Source organism: Nerophis lumbriciformis, linkage group LG30 (genome assembly GCF_033978685.3).
Source record: "Nerophis lumbriciformis linkage group LG30, RoL_Nlum_v2.1, whole genome shotgun sequence".
Classification (NCBI taxonomy): Eukaryota; Metazoa; Chordata; class Actinopteri; order Syngnathiformes; family Syngnathidae; genus Nerophis; species Nerophis lumbriciformis.
The window spans coordinates 15616966-15633936 of record NC_084577.2 but is presented as its reverse complement, the minus strand read 5'-3'; the positions used below and the strand labels follow the sequence as shown (position 1 = coordinate 15633936).

Genomic DNA, 16971 nt, shown 5'->3' with positions numbered 1-16971 from the left:
TGAGGTAGTTAAAAAGCCCCTCGGTGGCAAGGCCCCGGGGGTGGATGAGATCCGCCCGGAGTTCCTTAAGGCTCTGGATGCTGTGGGGCTGTCTTGGTTGACAAGACTCTGCAGCATCGCGTGGACATCGGGGGCAGTACCACTGGATTGGCAGACCGGGGTGGTGGTTCCTCTCTTTAAGAAGGGGAACCGGAGGGTGTGTTCTAACTATCGTGGGATCACACTCCTCAGCCTTCCCGGTAAGGTCTATTCAGGTGTACTGGAGAGGAGGCTACGCCGGATAGTCGAACCTCGGATTCAGGAGGAACAGTGTGGTTTTCGTCCTGGTCGTGGAACTGTGGACCAGCTCTATACTCTCGGCAGGGTCCTTGAGGGTGCATGGGAGTTTGCCCAACCAGTCTACATGTGTTTTGTGGACTTGGAGAAGGCATTCGACCGTGTCCCTCGGGAAGTCCTGTGGGGAGTGCTCAGGGAGTATGGGGTATCGGACTGTCTGATTGTGGCAGTCCGCTCCCTGTATGCTCAGTGTCAGAGCTTGGTCCGCATTGCCGGTAGTAAGTCGGACACGTTTCCAGTGAGGGTTGGACTCCGCCAAGGCTGCCCTTTGTCACCGATTCTGTTCATAACTTTTATGGACAGAATTTCTAGGCGCAGTCAAGGCGTTGAGGGGATCTGGTTTGGTGGCTGCAGGATTAGGTCTCTGCTTTTTGCAGATGATGTGGTCCTGATGGCTTCATCTGGCCAGGATCTTCAGCTCTCGCTGGATCGGTTCGCAGCCGAGTGTGAAGCGACTGGGATGAGAATCAGCACCTCCAAGTCCGAGTCCATGGTTCTCGCCCGGAAAAGGGTGGAGTGCCATCTCCGGGTTGGGGAGGAGATCTTGCCCCAAGTGGAGGAGTTCAAGTACCTCGGAGTCTTGTTCACGAGTGAGGGAAGAGTGGATCGTGAGATCGACAGGCGGATCGGTGCGGCGTCTTCAGTAATGCGGACGCTGTATCGATCCGTTGTGGTGAAGAAGGAGCTGAGCCGGAAGGCAAAGCTCTCAATTTACCGGTCGATCTACGTTCCCATCCTCACCTATGGTCATGAGCTTTGGGTCATGACCGAAAGGACAAGATCACGGGTACAAGCGGCTGAAATGAGTTTCCTCCGCCGGGTGGCGGGGCTCTCCCTTAGAGATAGGGTGAGAAGCTCTGCCATCCGGGGGGAGCTCAAAGTAAAGCCGCTGCTCCTCCACATCGAGAGGAGCCAGATGAGGTGGTTCGGGCATCTGGTCAGGATGCCACCCGAACGCCTCCCTAGGGAGGTGTTTAGGGCACGTCCGACCGGTAGGAGGCCGCGGGGAAGACCCAGGACACGTTGGGAAGACTATGTCTCCCGGCTGGCCTGGGAACGCCTCGGGGTCCCACAGGAAGAGCTGGACGAAGTGGCTGGGGAGAGGGAAGTCTGGGCTTCCCTGCTTAGGCTGCTTCCCCCGCGACCCGACCTCGGATAGGCGGAAGAAGATGGATGGATGGATGGATGGATGGATGTTTCTGATTTATTACAAAGCTTTAAAAAAGTTTGTCACAGAAGTAAACAAGGTAGGGGTTGAGCTTTCACATACTCTTGATATTCTATTATAGTAATTATCAATTATATATATCCATTATATTATTATAATATGTGAACACACATACACAGACACACATATACATATATATATATATATATATATATATATATATATATATGTTACTGCTTTGCACACTCTTGGCATTCTCTCAATGAGCTTCAAGAGGTAGTGACCTGAAATTGTTTTCACTTCACAGGTGTCATAGTTTTGATGCCTTCAGTGACAAATCTACAATGTAAATAGTCATGAAAATAAAGACAACGCATTGAAATGAGAAGGTGTGTCCAAACTTTTGGCCTGTACTGTATATGTGTGTGTATGTGTATATATATATATATATATTAGTGATGGGTCCGGCAACACCGATGCATCGGCGCATGCGTCGAGCTCATAGAGCAAAACCCTGTCGGTGAGTGTACTGCTGTTAGAAAGTCACGTGACCGATCATGAGCTTTTTCGGTCACGTGACCGATACACGAACTGTGTCACACTGACGTCTCCTCTGTGGCCTGTGAGCGGGTCTTTTCTACAGCCGGAGAAATAATAACTAAGAAGAGAAATTGTCTAAAATATAATACGTTGGAAAAACAGTTTTTTTTTAATAAAAATGTGTAAAAAAAAAAATAATAATAATAAATTCCCCAGTCCACAAGCATCCTCATTCACAACACGTTCTCTTATATTTCCATGTTATGATACATGTTCACATAATTTATTGACTGTATCTAAAAAAGATTAAAAATATATTTTTATTTAAATGAAGATATGAAATAATCCTAAATGAAATACAATGACTTGGTTTATATTATTGTATATACTAGGTCATAAAATCAGTGTCAGTTGAGTCGGTCCATAGGTTGCCTGTAGGGATTTTTAATGTCCAGCAGATGTCAGTATTTAGTGACACAGTATCAATACAGTTTTGCAATGTGTCGAAACGCTTCATGACGCCTCATCAACCCATCACTAATGTATATATATATATATATATATATATATATATATATATATATATATATATATATATATACTATGCATGCCGCTCGGCTAAACATTTTAGACATCCCCCAGACACCCCTGCTCTAATATGACCACGTATTTCAGTAACAAGTAAGCTAACCCGTTTCATTATTTCCAAATTACTAATCATATTAAAGTTACTTTGATTTCTAGGGAGCACCTAACAACGATTTATTTATTTTGTCTCAGTTACTGCGGTTAAAATGACATCAAAATGCTTGATCGATCCCTCCCTTTTCAAGCAATGGACCATTCCGTATTAATGCGCATTAGTCCAATAGTTGGTGCCGTTTTGGAAATATATATATATATATATTTTTTTTTTTTTTTACATAAATAATAACAGTGGACATATATAATGTATATATAATAATAATAATAGCTGAGATAGGCTCCAGCGCCCCCCGCGACCCCAAAGGGAATAAGCGGTAGAAAATGGATGGAATATATATTAATATAAGAAATAAATATATATAAATATATATATAATAAATAATAATAATAATAATGACAAGTGGAGTCGTCGAAGTTTGCGGGTTCTCTGTATCACATATTTTTTAAAGCAGATTCTATGTATGCAGAACGGAGCCCCTAAAGGAAAAAAACCTTTTGCGAGATTTCGCTTAAAGTATTGCGAGATTTCGCAAAAAGTATTGCGAGATCTCGCAAAATTATTGCGAGATCTCCATGTCCCTTTATGGGCTCTGTAATTTCGGGCCTAAATTACGCAATTTTTAAGAATGAATATTCCAAATGAAGTGGAAATATGAATACTATAGTAGTATTGGCCACTATAAGACCTAACCAATCAGAGTGTGCTGTTCAGTATTGTGGCCTCTGATTCGTGGTCTCAGGCGGCATTACTATATTGGATTACAAGTGTAAAGGTGACTGTGTGGGTGTTTTGTCAGGTATCGAAAGGGCTTTCATAATGTTAAAAACATATTTACAAGGTAATTTTTTTGTGTTCTCGCTATATCTGATTTAAAATGAATAATACCTACTTTGCGTAAATTATTTGACGACGGTCAACAGCGACAAAACGAGAGACGACTGTACCGAAGGTGTCAACTTATTTCTCAGTGACACAGACTGTATGTGCTCTACAGTGTAGGATGCAGATGTGACGTGGAGAGTGACGCTTTTCATCACAAATATGTGAGTATTAAAGCGCTCAAAATGGTGAACTATACGAGATGTTGATTAATGTTCCTATAAATTACAGTAAAAGTTGGGATACGTGACACTAATTGTGCGTTAATGTGCAGCTTGTGTGGTAGTTTGTACTTTATACTATATCGTTTTTGTTAGTTGGCAAGTTTCAAAAACTAGGTTTGCCTTGGGACCCAAAATCATCATCAAGACGATCCTCCTGGTAGGGGTGTATCCCTTTATGGAGGATGCATGTGCGTGACTTTGTTTAACGTGGGGAGACTGGTGCACAGACAGTCACCACACGATCCTTGACCAAATCGGGTCAGGGTCCAGTGGGATGGAGTCCAAGACGACTGGGGACCCTTTTCTGCTGCAGCCTTCTTCCGTCATCGCATCCGTTGTGGTAGTTCTTAAATCTACCGTCTTCCGCCTGCTCCGCCGTTGAAATCTTCACGGTATCCCTGGCTAGGGGGCAGTCAGGTACTAGGCCTTTGCCAAGGGCCACCTGGGGTAACAGTAGTAAAGGGGTTAACCTCCTAGTGCCCCAAATCCCCATAGACCCCATATAACTTGAGTTGATTTATTTTTGGAAAACCTTGTTACATTGTTTAATGCATCCAGCGGGGCATCACAACAAAATTAGGCATAATGATGTGTTAATTCCACGACTGTATATGTCGGTATCGGTTGATATCGGAATCGGTAATTAAGAGTTGGACAATATCGGAATATCGGATATCGGCAAAAAAGCCATTATCGGACATCTCTATTTACAACTGTATATATTACATAATCTAATATTAGGTTAGAATAAAATAGAAAGCTTTATTGACCACTGTATATGTATGTTGCTGTATACATGTAACCCGAGAACCTAGTAATGAACAATTAATTTGTGAGGTTTCAAATTGTAATGGGATTATTATCATTTAATTAATATAACACACTATTGTATTGTTGTTTCTTTTTTGGGCTGATTGGTGAAATTACACTGTTGTATGTCCTATTTGAACCAAACATAGTAGTTGTTCGCCTGATTGCCTCCAAACCTTAATGCTTAAACGATGAGCACATCATAGAGACATTTTGGACACATGATTGGTGGACGGGAGCTGGTCAGTGCAGCCGAGTGATGAAAGAATCTCCCACAGCAAGAACTGTGGTCCCTCATCCATCTTCTCTGAACCTCAGCGTGCATCGATCTGCTCTCTTGAGCTCTGCTGCCTACACCTCGGCGTTGGGAACTGTGTGTTCAAAGTCTGCTTCGATGTTGTAATAGGTGGCGATGATGAAGGTCATCTCTTCTCATTTCTTTTTTTTTTTTAATATTTTTCCCCTTTCCACCTTTTCTTTGTCCTCTTTGTCTCTGTCGGAGACAGAAAATTGAATCCCTTAAGAGCACCTTTTGTGATCAGTTTTCTATTGTCGACAATGACTCCCCAGTGACTGTAAAAGCTGCCCCGTCAATATGCACAGACACTCCATCACCGACCTGCAGGATATTGAAGTTACAGTGCAGTGTGTCGCATGGCCCTCGCTGAAGTGAAGTGCATGTTGCATGTTTTGCAGTACTCAATTTGTGCTTCTCGGGACAAAATGTTACTCTCAGCATACTGCGAGATTAGCATTATTGTGTATTTATCTATAAGCATGAATCTTATCATACATTTAACAAAGACCACCAAAATGTTCCACTATCTTTATTTTTTTAAATTAAATTCTGATGCCCCTATAAACTACCGTATTTTTCAGACTACAAGGTCCTCTTAAATTCCTTTCCATCCATCCATCCATCAATCCATCTTCTTCCGCTTATCCAAGGTCGGGTCGCGGGGGCAGCAGCCTAAGCAGGGAAGCCCAGACTTCCCTCTCCCCAGCCACTTCGTCCAGCTCTTCCCGGGGGATCCCGAGGCGTTCCCAGGCCAGCCGGGAGACATAGTCATCCCAACGTGTCCTGGGTCTTCCCCATGGCCTCCTACCGGTCGGACGTGCCCTAAACATCTCCCTAGGTAGGTGGCATCCTGACCAGATGCCCGAACCAACTCTTCTGGCTCCTCTCGATGTGGAGGAGCAGCGGCTTTACTTTGAGCTCCCCTCGGATGACAGAGCTTCTCACCCTATCTCTAAGGGAGAGCCCTGCCACCCGGCGGAGGAAACTAATTTTGGCCGCTTGTACCCGTGATCTTGTCCTTTCGGTCATAACCCAAAGCTCATGACCACAGGTGAGGATGGGAACGTAGATCGACCAGTAAATTGAGAGCTTTGCCTTCCGGCTCAGCTCTTTCTTCACCACAACGGATCGATACAGCGTCTGCATTACTGAAGACGCCGCACCGATCCGCCTGTCGATCTCACGATCCACTCTTAACTCACTCGTGAACAAGACTCCAAGGTACTTGAACTCCTCCACTTGGGGCAGGGTCTCCTCCGCAACCCGGAGATGGCACTCCACCCTTTTCCGGGCGAGAACCATGGACTCGGACTTGGAGGTGCTGGTTCCCATCCCAGTTGCTTCACACTCGGCTGCGAACCGATCCAGCGAGAGCTGAAGATCCTGGCCAGATGAAGCCATCAGGACCACATCATCTGCAAAAAGCAGAGACCTAATCCCGCAGCCACCAAACCGGATCCCCTCAACGCCTAGAAATTCTGTCCATAAAAGTTATGAAAATTCCTTTCATTTTCTCAAAATCCACAGTGCGCATTAAACGTGTATTAATTCTGGTTGTGCTTATTTTTGGTTGTGGTACATGGTGTAATGACAGGTGTGACCAGTAGATGGCAGTCACACGTAAGAGATATTTGTGGACTGTAGGGTGACGCCTGTTCTATAAATGACGCTAGCAAGTACAGTTTAGCAAGCAAACTAGAGATGTCCGATAATATCGGGCTGTCGATATTATCGGCCGATAAATGCTTTAAAATGTGATATCGTAAATTATCGGTAACGGTTTAAAAAAGTACAATTTATGACTTTTCAAAACGCCGCTGTACGGAGTGGTACACGGACGTAGGGAGAAGTACAGAGTACCAATAATCCTTAAAGGCACTTCCTATGCGTGCCGGCCCAATCACATAGTATCTACGGCTTTTCACACACAGAAGTGAATGCCAACCATACTTGGTCAACAGCCATATAGGTTACACTGAGGCAGGCCGTATAAACAACTTTAACACTGTTACAAATATGCGCCACACTGTGAACCCACACCAAACAAGAATGACAGACACATTTCGGGAGAACGTCCACACCGTAACACAACATAAACACAACAGAACAAATACCCAGATCCCCTTGCAGCACTAACTCTTCCGGGACGCTACAATATACACCCCCCCGCAAACTTACAGACGGTGCAGCAACATCCTGACACATTGTGTCGGTCTAATTGCATAGCTCTGCAAAGAGACGATGGCCAACTCGGTTTCAAAGTTGCTAGCAAATATGGCGCCCTGCAGTAACGTGAGGGGCTTTTGAGTATGGCCAAATGATCTCCTAAATAATTGGTCAAAACTGGACAACAGTTATTATTATCACCTCAGTGATGTTTTTTTTAATTTAAATATGAGTGTGGAGGTTACCCTCCTGTGGGTCCTCTGATCACAAAGATGCTCTCGTGGGCCCGGTAGTCTGGGTAACAAGTCTTTTATTTTCACAAGCAGTGTGGTTTTGCTTTCCAGCAAAATGTATCTCGCTGTCATCCTCTGCTCACCAGCAACTCTCACCACGTCTCTCGCTCCGGCTGCTGCTAATAAGGGCGACAGGTGATTACATAACAAGCCCCAGCTGGGCAATCTACTCACCTGCCGCTGACTTCGAGGCCCGTCCTTAAACACCCCGCTCCGCGGCAGGCCCGCAGACCACACCCCCCCCCCTCCATAATGAGATTTTATTGTTGAACAATTAATATTCAGGACCACATGAACTAACACAAAAGTATCCAAATTTGGTACCGTATGTGAAAGGTACCCATCCCTATATATGACTGACTGATCAAAAGCAATACGGTATCAATGGGCCTCGTTCACCAGAGGTTCTTATCAATAAGTTTTGTTATACTTACATAATAATTATATTGGGCTTTATTCACAAATAGATGTCGGGGTCTTCTAAGGCAGGGGTGTCAAACGTGTTTATGTTGAGGGTCGCATTGCAGTTCTTTGCGCTTTTAACAATCAATTTATATGAACATTAATGATTATTGCAACATATTACTACACCATCTTATATGCATTTGATTATTACAGATCATTTGCATTGAAATCATAAGTGAAGGTGACAAGTACATATTTAAGTATTTATTTTTGATAACCCAAAAAAATGCTTGAAATACCTTGTTGTGTCATGTCTGTGTGATCATGTTTTGTTTTAGTCATGTTCGGTTTTGTTTTTGGACTTTTTGTGCACTTTTTGTTGTTTTGTCACCATAGCAACCATTGGTTTTCACCTGTCACGTCACGCACCTGTTTCACGTTTTGAGTCACGCACCTGCTTTCACTAATCATGTCTATAGTATTTAAGTTCATTGTTTTCAGTTCGTCATTCTGGCGACATCCCGCATTCATACCCCTGTCACACTCTGTTTACCTCTGCGCACTTCATGCCATGTCCAAGTAAGTTTTTGTTTATTAATGCCACAGTTAGTGTTTTTGTTTCATTGTTCATAGTTTCTGCCTTTGTGCAAGTTTTGTCTTTATAGCCAAGTTTTGTACCTCCACTGTGAGCGCCTTTTGTTTGTTTCTTTTTTTGAGTGTTAAAATTAAATATGTCTTCACCTTCACGCCATGTCTGGTCGAAATCATTTGCACCACGGGAGAACAAATCACGCCATAGTCCTAGTCCTGACTTGTTGCATGATTAGATCAAATAAAAGTATGGAATATATGCAATTAGGACTGCAACAATTAGCAAGCATCGACAACGTCGACTATGAAAATTAATCGACAACGATTTGCTATTGTCAACGAGTCGTTCAATGCAAATTTATTTGGTAGGCCGCCGTGAATGTTCATATTTACACTTGTATTCCTTTAGGTCAGGGTCGGCAACCCAAAACGTTGAAAGAGCCATATTGGACCAATAATACAAAAAAAACTATCTGTCTGGAGCCGCAAATAAGGAAAAGCCGTATATAAGTGTTATAATGAAGGCAACACATGACGTAAGTGTCTATATTAGCTATAATAGCCTACTATCAAAATGACTATGTGTCGCAGGCTGAAGCAAATCTTCATTGACAGAAATGTTGAAATGTAATATTTATTCTACACATTTTTGCAACATTAGAAACCTTTAGTAAATCAGAGGCTACTCAGAAGGTGAGAACTCCTGGAAATTACTGGCTTTTATTGGCCAAAGGTATAGATGTGTGTGTCCAAGTTTAAATAAACGGCAGGCTGTCTTCTTTAACAGATTTATTACAATCTTTGGCAAGCTAGGTAATGTTTGCTGTGGTCTGGAACAATATGGCACACAACTATCAGAAATGCAGCCAATATTACATACAGATAATGTGTCATGAGACATGCAAAACTAAATTATATACAAAGATGATAAAAGTAAAGGATATTAAATGAGCTCAAATATACCTACAAATGAGGCATAATGATGCAATATGTACATACAGTGAGCCTTAATAGCATGGATTAGCATGCAGTCATGCACTGACCAAACATGCCTGATTCCAACAAGTCGATAACATCAGCAAAGCGCACCTTTGTCCATTCACGCACAGCATGAAACATTTGGTGGACAAAATGAGACAAAGAAGGAATGGAAGATTTTACATGTAAACCAACTGTTGCGTCACAGTCCACACTATGGTGAGTTCAAGAACCGCCGAAATTAGTAGGACAAAACGATGTTCACAAAATACTCTCATCAGTGAAGCATACACACAAACATATTCAACAGTGGGCTTGGGAAGGTTTGTGTCATGTTTGTCCTCAAACAAAAAACATACTAAAACAAAAAAAACAAAAACATTTATTTTTTGTTCCTTTTTTAAAAATGCTGCATGGAGCCACAACGCTGGCACTAAAGAGCCACGGGTTGCTGACCCCCGCTTTAGGTCATTAATTGCAGCTAGATAACCCTAACAGTACTAGACAAAAATACGTTTTGCTCTGTGTGTCATGTTTAAAGGACATCTTGAATTTTGGCTATTGACTTATTTTTTCACTGTGGTTATATACTTTGTGGAATAAAGTAAAACCATTTGTTTCTCAGTGATTTATATGTCTTAGTTTACAAGTGCGACTTGTCCAGGGTGTACCCCGCCTTACGCTCGATTGTAGCTGAGATAGGCTCCAGGACCCCCCGCAACCCTGAAAGGAATAAGCGGTAGAAAATGGATGGATGGATGGATGGATGGATGGATAGTTTACAAGTGATTTTATTTATAGGTTCTAAAAATGAGTTAAAAATCAAGTCCCGGACTAAACGTGTACAGCAGATCATAAGCAATAATTGCTTGACTAGTCGACTATTACTATAATCAATAGTTGCAGCCCTATTGCACACAGTACAATTTTTCTGTCAAAATTGAACCAACAATTACTTTCAAACTGAACAAGGTGAAGTTTTTCATTGACACACATTATTTCCAGGTTTTCGCGGGCTACGTAAAATGATGAGGAGGGCTGCATAAAAAACTATGTGGCGAGCCAGATCTGTTTGACACCCGTGTTCTGACATCTTGTCAATATGAATGTTTTCGGGGTTTGTTTTTTTTCATAAAAGTCTAAGCTACATTGGTGTGGGAATGGTTAGTATGATAATAAAATATTGGTAACACTTTAGTATGGGGAACATATTCTAAGTAACAAAGAGTTATTTGGACACTCGGGGAACATATAAGGGTTAGAGTTAGGGTTAGGGTTAGGGTTAGGGTTACTAATAAGCGAAAATGCTGAGGTTATTGAGGGAAGGCTCTTAGTTGTATAATAAGGCCATGCAGAATAAGGCATTAATAAGTACCGTATTTTTCGGACTATAAGTCGCAGTTTTTTTCATATTTTGGCCGGGGGTGCGGCTTATACTCAGGAGCGACTTATGTGTGAAATTATTAACACATTACCGTAAAATATCAAATAATAGAGACTAGACGTATAAGATTTCATGGGATTTAGCGATTAGGAGTGACAGATTGTTTGGTAAACGTATAGCATGTTCTATATGTTATAGTTATTTGAATGACTCTTACCATAATATGTTACGTTAACATACCAGGCACGTTCTCAGTTGGTTATTTATGCCTTATATAACGTACACTTATTGAGCCTGTTGTTCACTATTCTTTATTTATTTTAAATTGCCTTTCAAATGTCTATTCTTGGTGTTGGGTTTTATCAAATAAATTTCCCCCAAAAATGCGACTTATACTCCAGTGCGACTTATATATGTTTTTTCCTTCTTTATTATGCATTTTCGGCAGGTGCGACTTATACTCCGAAAAATACGGTACTTAACAATGACTAATTAAGAGCCAATATGTTACTAATTTGCATGTTAGTGGCCACATGCGTGGACAGCACCTTTTAGATATTATTTCCAAAATTGTGTACACTACTGAATTGGGGTCTTATGCCGACATATGGACACTTATACTGCCATCTGGTGGTGTCAGAAGAGTATAACATACAATGGAATTTGGAAAAAAAAAAGTGTAAAAATAAAAATGAGCATGTCACAACACATGAAGTACACGTTTGTGTACTTATGGACTAAGTACATCATGTAAAAAGATGATTTTTAGTTTTTATTCTAATTAGGGTCCAATAAGCCCAAATAGCAAAGAGAAATTTAAAAAAAAGCATGTAGACAAACAGCTTGGGCCTGAAGAGGTTAATGGTGAATATGTTCCCCATACTTAAGTGTTACCAAAATATTTTCCTAAAAATATACTGATGGAGATGTTCCGAAATAATTCAAAAAAAGGCAAGACCAATCACTTTGCAAACCTAATTCCACTTATGTGTGCAAGTAAGCTGCATATGAATGGGTTCTTCATAGAAAAAAAAACTCCTGCTGATTGGGATAAACCAGCAGGTGCTTTCAGTCAACTCAGAAGTCTTAATGAACGCTGGTTTTAAGAACTGACTCGTGAGAATGAGGCCCAATATTGGCACCATTGCATACTGACCTTTGATTGTTGACTCATGTGCTTTCCGTCCTCATGCTGCGAATGGATTCAGGTCCCCAAAGTCGAAGAGAGCAAAAAATGGAAGGTGTGGCCGGTCAACAGACACACGCTCACGCGTCTTGGCTTTGTGTCGTGATGTCTGTGTGCCTTCGTTGTCGTCTCTTAGTGCTTCCAAATGAAATCAGTAACCTCATGATTTAATAAGTGGAAGGAACTCTGACTGCAAATTTGTCCTTGCTGCCTTGCGTTTGCGCTGGCTGCTGCTTTAGTCAAAATGATTGGCAGATGGGCTTCAGCAGCATTTAGAGGTCACGCACCTGCTGCGGCGTTACACTGTGCAAACAAATACAGGCGGTGCTTTTTGTGGCACCACTTTGGTCTTTAAAAACGACCAAAAGCTGTTAATCACGTCGGGCCCCATTCAGCAACCGTTCTTAAGAACAAATGTTGTTCTTAGGCCCACTTACGAAGTTTTTAAGGAGATTTTTGTATTCACCAATGTTTTCTTAGCTGGGATTTGTTCGTAGGTAAGAACAAAATCTACGAGTGCTCCAGAGCACTCTTAGGGTGGCCTATTTGTGCTTAAGTGTGACAAGTTCCCTTACTTCTATTGTCTAATGTTAAATTAATATATGATCGATAGATAGATAGATAGATAGATAGATAGATAGATAGATAGATAGATAGATAGATAGATAGATAGATAGATAGATAAGACAGACACACAGACAGACATATAGCAAAATGAGCAATATATAGACATTTCAAAATACACACACACACACACACACACACACACACTGCAAGATGGCAAGATGCCGCAGATTGTGCCCTGGGCAGGGAGCGTATATTTCACGACCATGTACGAAATGACGAATATTTATTTGAACGCTTTAAGCTACCGAGAGCTGTCCACCCCATTCTTAAACTCACGTTTTGACATTATGTATTCCCCCGCAGGATAATACGAATTTCTCTTCTGTAATCTGTTTGTGTTTTCTCCGTGTGTCTGATGTTCGGCTTTTTTTCCGCCGGAATTGTGCCTTTATATGGGGAATTAAGGGTGTTTACCTACGCAAATTAGGGAATGACGTTTTTTTTTATATATGCATATTGGGGAAATAAGGGCGTGTTGATATGCAAATTATGATAGACACGCACGTGCTAACTATTTGGAATTCAGCAACTAAAGAACAGCAGGTGGGAACAATTTGGCCGTTTAAGAACACGTCATGAATTTAAATGGACTCTTCTTAGGAAATCACGTAGGAAGAAAGATAAGAGGAAAAGTTAGGAACTTACTGCTGAATGGGGCCCATTGTCCTTAGTTAAGGAAAATGTAAACTGTCTAAATTGGCGGGTAGTCAGAGCCTTTCTTAATAGCGAAATAAAGTGTTTATGCCATGAGGCTCGCCCTGATTCCAGGGTTGTAACAGATCCAAATTGACAAGACCTGCATCATCATTAATGGATGACTCACTTTTATTGATGTTTGCATATTTCAGTGTATTACATCATAAATGAACCTTTCAAGTTGTATCCTTTTTTTAAAACCACTACTTGATATGTGATTACCGTCTGTTTACATCTCTTCACAGGATGACTATATCCCCTACCCACGGATAGAAGATGTGAGTCACCTGCGGCAGAGTAGTGCACACTCACCAGATGATTTATCATCATTGTTGATCTTTTTCTACGGCTTCTACCCAACCCCCCCCCCCCGCCGCCGCTCTCGTCTCCAAGGTCCTGGAGAAAGGTGGACCGTACCCCCAAGTTATCTTGCCACAGTTCGGTGGCTACTGGATCGAGGACGGGGAGGCACCAGCTGGGACGCCGTCCTCTTCAGAGTCCAGTTTCTGTGAGGAAGACGAGGATGGGGGAGAGGGTATGAGCCCCGGTGAGGGACACGGCCACCGTCTGGAGTGCAACAGCACCGCCCGGGCATACCGCAAACACTTCCTGGGCAAGGTGTGTGGTTGTTATGTAATAAAGCTGCAATAAAGCGTGCAATGCGCTGCTTTATTTCTAAAAATGTGACTTCTTGCAGGAGCACATGAACTACTACTGCACAGGCAGCAGCATAGGGAACCTCATCATGTCCCTGAAACACGAGGAGGTGGAGGGTCAAGAGTTCTTACGGATCATGCTCAGGTACACGCTTGACATGTATGACATGTAGTATGTGGAGTGCACTATGCATTATGCATGTCTTTAAGGTGGCACATGTCAGATTAATCCATATAATTGTCTTGGCAGACTTAAAAAGTTACACTAATGCCATGCAAGCAATGTATCTGTTGACCATCTCAATAGTCTCACTATTATACAGTATGTCTTCCTTTGTTTAGCAATTTGTTATGTACCGTATTTTTCGGAGTATAAGTCGCACCGGAGTATAGGTCGCACCTGCCGAAAATGCATAATAAAAAAGGAAAAAAACATATATAAGTCGCACTGGAAAAAAACTGCGACTTATAGTCCGAAAAATACGGTATATATGTAATTATGTTTGTTTTTTTAAACTATCTTAAAATTCTTCCTAAATCAAGAAAAATTGCAGAGTGGTCTTCACGTTACTTAATTAAGTGGTGACTACAATGAAATTGCAGTCTTTTTTTTTTTGACTGAAAAGGAAATACTTTACCTGTTAATGTATCTCCTTTAGACTAAGAGTGTTCCAATCCAATATTGATCTTGGTTAGAGATGTCCGATAATATCGGCCGATAAATGCGTTAAAATGTAATATCGGAAATTATCGGTATCGTTTTTTTTTATTATCGGTATCGTTTTTTGGGGGGGTTTTTTGTTGTTGTTTTTTTATTTTTAAAAAAAAATTTACACTCATTCACACAAAAGGGTTGTTTCTTTCTGTTATTAATATTCTGGTTCCTACATTATATATCAATATATATCAATACAGTCTGCAAGGGATACAGTCCGTAAGCACACATGATTGTGCGTGCTGCTGGTCCACTAATAGTACTAACCTTTAACAGTTAATTTTACTAATTTTCATTAATTACTAGTTTCTATGTAACTGTTTTTATATTGTTTTACTTTCTTTTTTAATCAAGAAAATGTTTTTAATTTATTTATCTTATTTTATTAATTTTTTTAAAAAAGTACCTTATCTTCACCATACCTGGTTGTCCAAATTAGGCATAATAATGTGTTAATTCCACGACTGCATATATCGGTTGATATCGGTATCGGTAATTAAAGAGTTGGACATATCGGATATCGGCAAAAAGCCATTATCGGACATCCCGAATCTTGGTCCAATATCAGCATCAGTTTATATTGGCTTGCATCAAAAATCTCCAATACATTCGTGAAAAAAGTGTCTTTAAATGAAGAATGTTGCATTCTAAAACACCACATTTGTCAATATAAACAATACGAAGTATCTGCATACCAGAAAGTTTAAGTCCCAACGATGGTCACACACACACACTAGGTGTGGTGAAATTTGTCCTCTGCATTTGACCCATCCTCTTGTTCACCCCCTGGGAGGTGAGGGGAGCAGTGAGCAGCAGTGTTGGCCACGCCCGGGAATCATTTTGGTGATTTTAACCCCCAATTCCAAGTCTTTATGCTGAGTGCCAAGCAGGGAGGTAACGGGTCCCATTTTTATAGTCTTTAGTATGAGTGGTCTTTATGTTACTTAATTAAGTGGTGTCTACAACGAAATTGCAGTCTTTTTTTTTGACAGAAAAGGGAATATTTACCTCCTTTAGGCTAAGGGTGTTCCAATCCGATATTAATCTCGGTCCAATATCAGCATCAGTTTATATTGGCTTGCATCGAGAATCTCCAATACATTAGTAAAAAAGTGTCTTTAAATGAAGAATGTTGCGTTCTAAAATACCACATTTGTCAATATAAACAGGCATCAAATAATTCAAGTTGCATATTACAGATACAAAGTATCTGCATACCAGAAAGTTAAAGTCCCAACGATTGTCACACGCACACTGTGTGTGGTGAAATGTGTCCTCTGCATATGACCCATCCCCATGTTCACCCTCTGGGAGGTGAGGGGAGCAGTGAGCAGCAACGCGCGCCGCGCTCGGGAATCATTTTGGTGATTTAACCCCCAATTCCAACCCTTGATGCTGAGTGCCAAGCAGGGAGGCAATGCGTCCCATTTTTTTGTAGTCTTTGGTATGATTCGGCCGGGGTTTTTAACTCACAACCTCCCAGTCTCAAGCCGGCCACTCTAACCACAAGGTTACTGAGTTGGTTCAAAAGTATCCAGTTACAAACATGTCTGTATCATTCAACATACTAAATCACAAGTTTAACTGTGGGACATAATCCACCATCTCCTACATATTAAGCAAATTATGTAAATCACAGCGTATTAATTATCTATCATGTGAACTTTGTTGATGTCTATTTTATTAGTTTGTTGTGTGGCAGATTGGGACAGGAGGTAAAAAAAAATGTGTTGGAAATTGTTATGACATGAAAAGGGGGAAGGATTCCTTATATTCAGGCTCAAAAATATAAGTTTCTGGATCATCATTTGTCCCAAAGTAGTCTTTGTTGTCTCTCACAATGTCTTCCTTGAGTCATAGTGTTGTTGTTTAAGGAAAATGCGAACGCTGTATGGCATATCTGTGTTATGTGTTCGGTGTGAACAGTCTCCAGTTAATTTGAAACATTTGTTTTGGCTCTGCCCATCCCTGAACAGCTGTTGTACAAAAAAACACTCTGTCTGTGGTCACTGGCGAAAGGATTGAATCGAATCCTCTAAGCGAACTTTTTGGGGATAGCACCTCAGCCATCGACCCTTAACAAATCTAAAAGGAATCTTCTAGCAATCGCTACTTTATTGGCTAGGAGACTCATTGTGTTCAATTGGAAGGCAACAGCGCCTCCCTGCCACACCCAGATTAAAGATGTCCTGTATTTTCTCAAACTTGAGAAGATTAGGCTGACATTGAACGGCTGTTCTGTGACGTTTCAGGAAATGTGGGGTGCTTTTCTAAAGATACGTAGGAGAAACCGATCTCCAAATTAACCCTGAT

At 41.3% G+C, this 16971-nt stretch overlaps 1 protein-coding gene across 14 annotated transcripts in view; it reads left to right on the top strand.

Moving 5' to 3' along the window:
- The window catches only part of rap1gap2a (RAP1 GTPase activating protein 2a), a 293355-nt gene that overhangs the window by 246313 nt on the left and 30071 nt on the right, over positions 1-16971 (top strand). For 7 of the 14 annotated variants that reach the window (XM_061925638.1, XM_061925635.1, XM_061925633.2 and 4 more), the window contains 3 exons: positions 13533-13565; positions 13681-13905; positions 13985-14088. In XM_061925638.1, the coding sequence (XP_061781622.1) occupies positions 13533-13565; positions 13681-13905; positions 13985-14088 (362 nt within the window). Of the gene's footprint in view, positions 1-3744; positions 3794-11986; positions 12020-13532; positions 13566-13680; positions 13906-13984; positions 14089-16971 lie in introns of all 14 variants that reach the window. The other 7 variants (XM_061925637.1, XM_061925636.1, XM_061925641.1 and 4 more) reach the window with 2 other exon arrangements.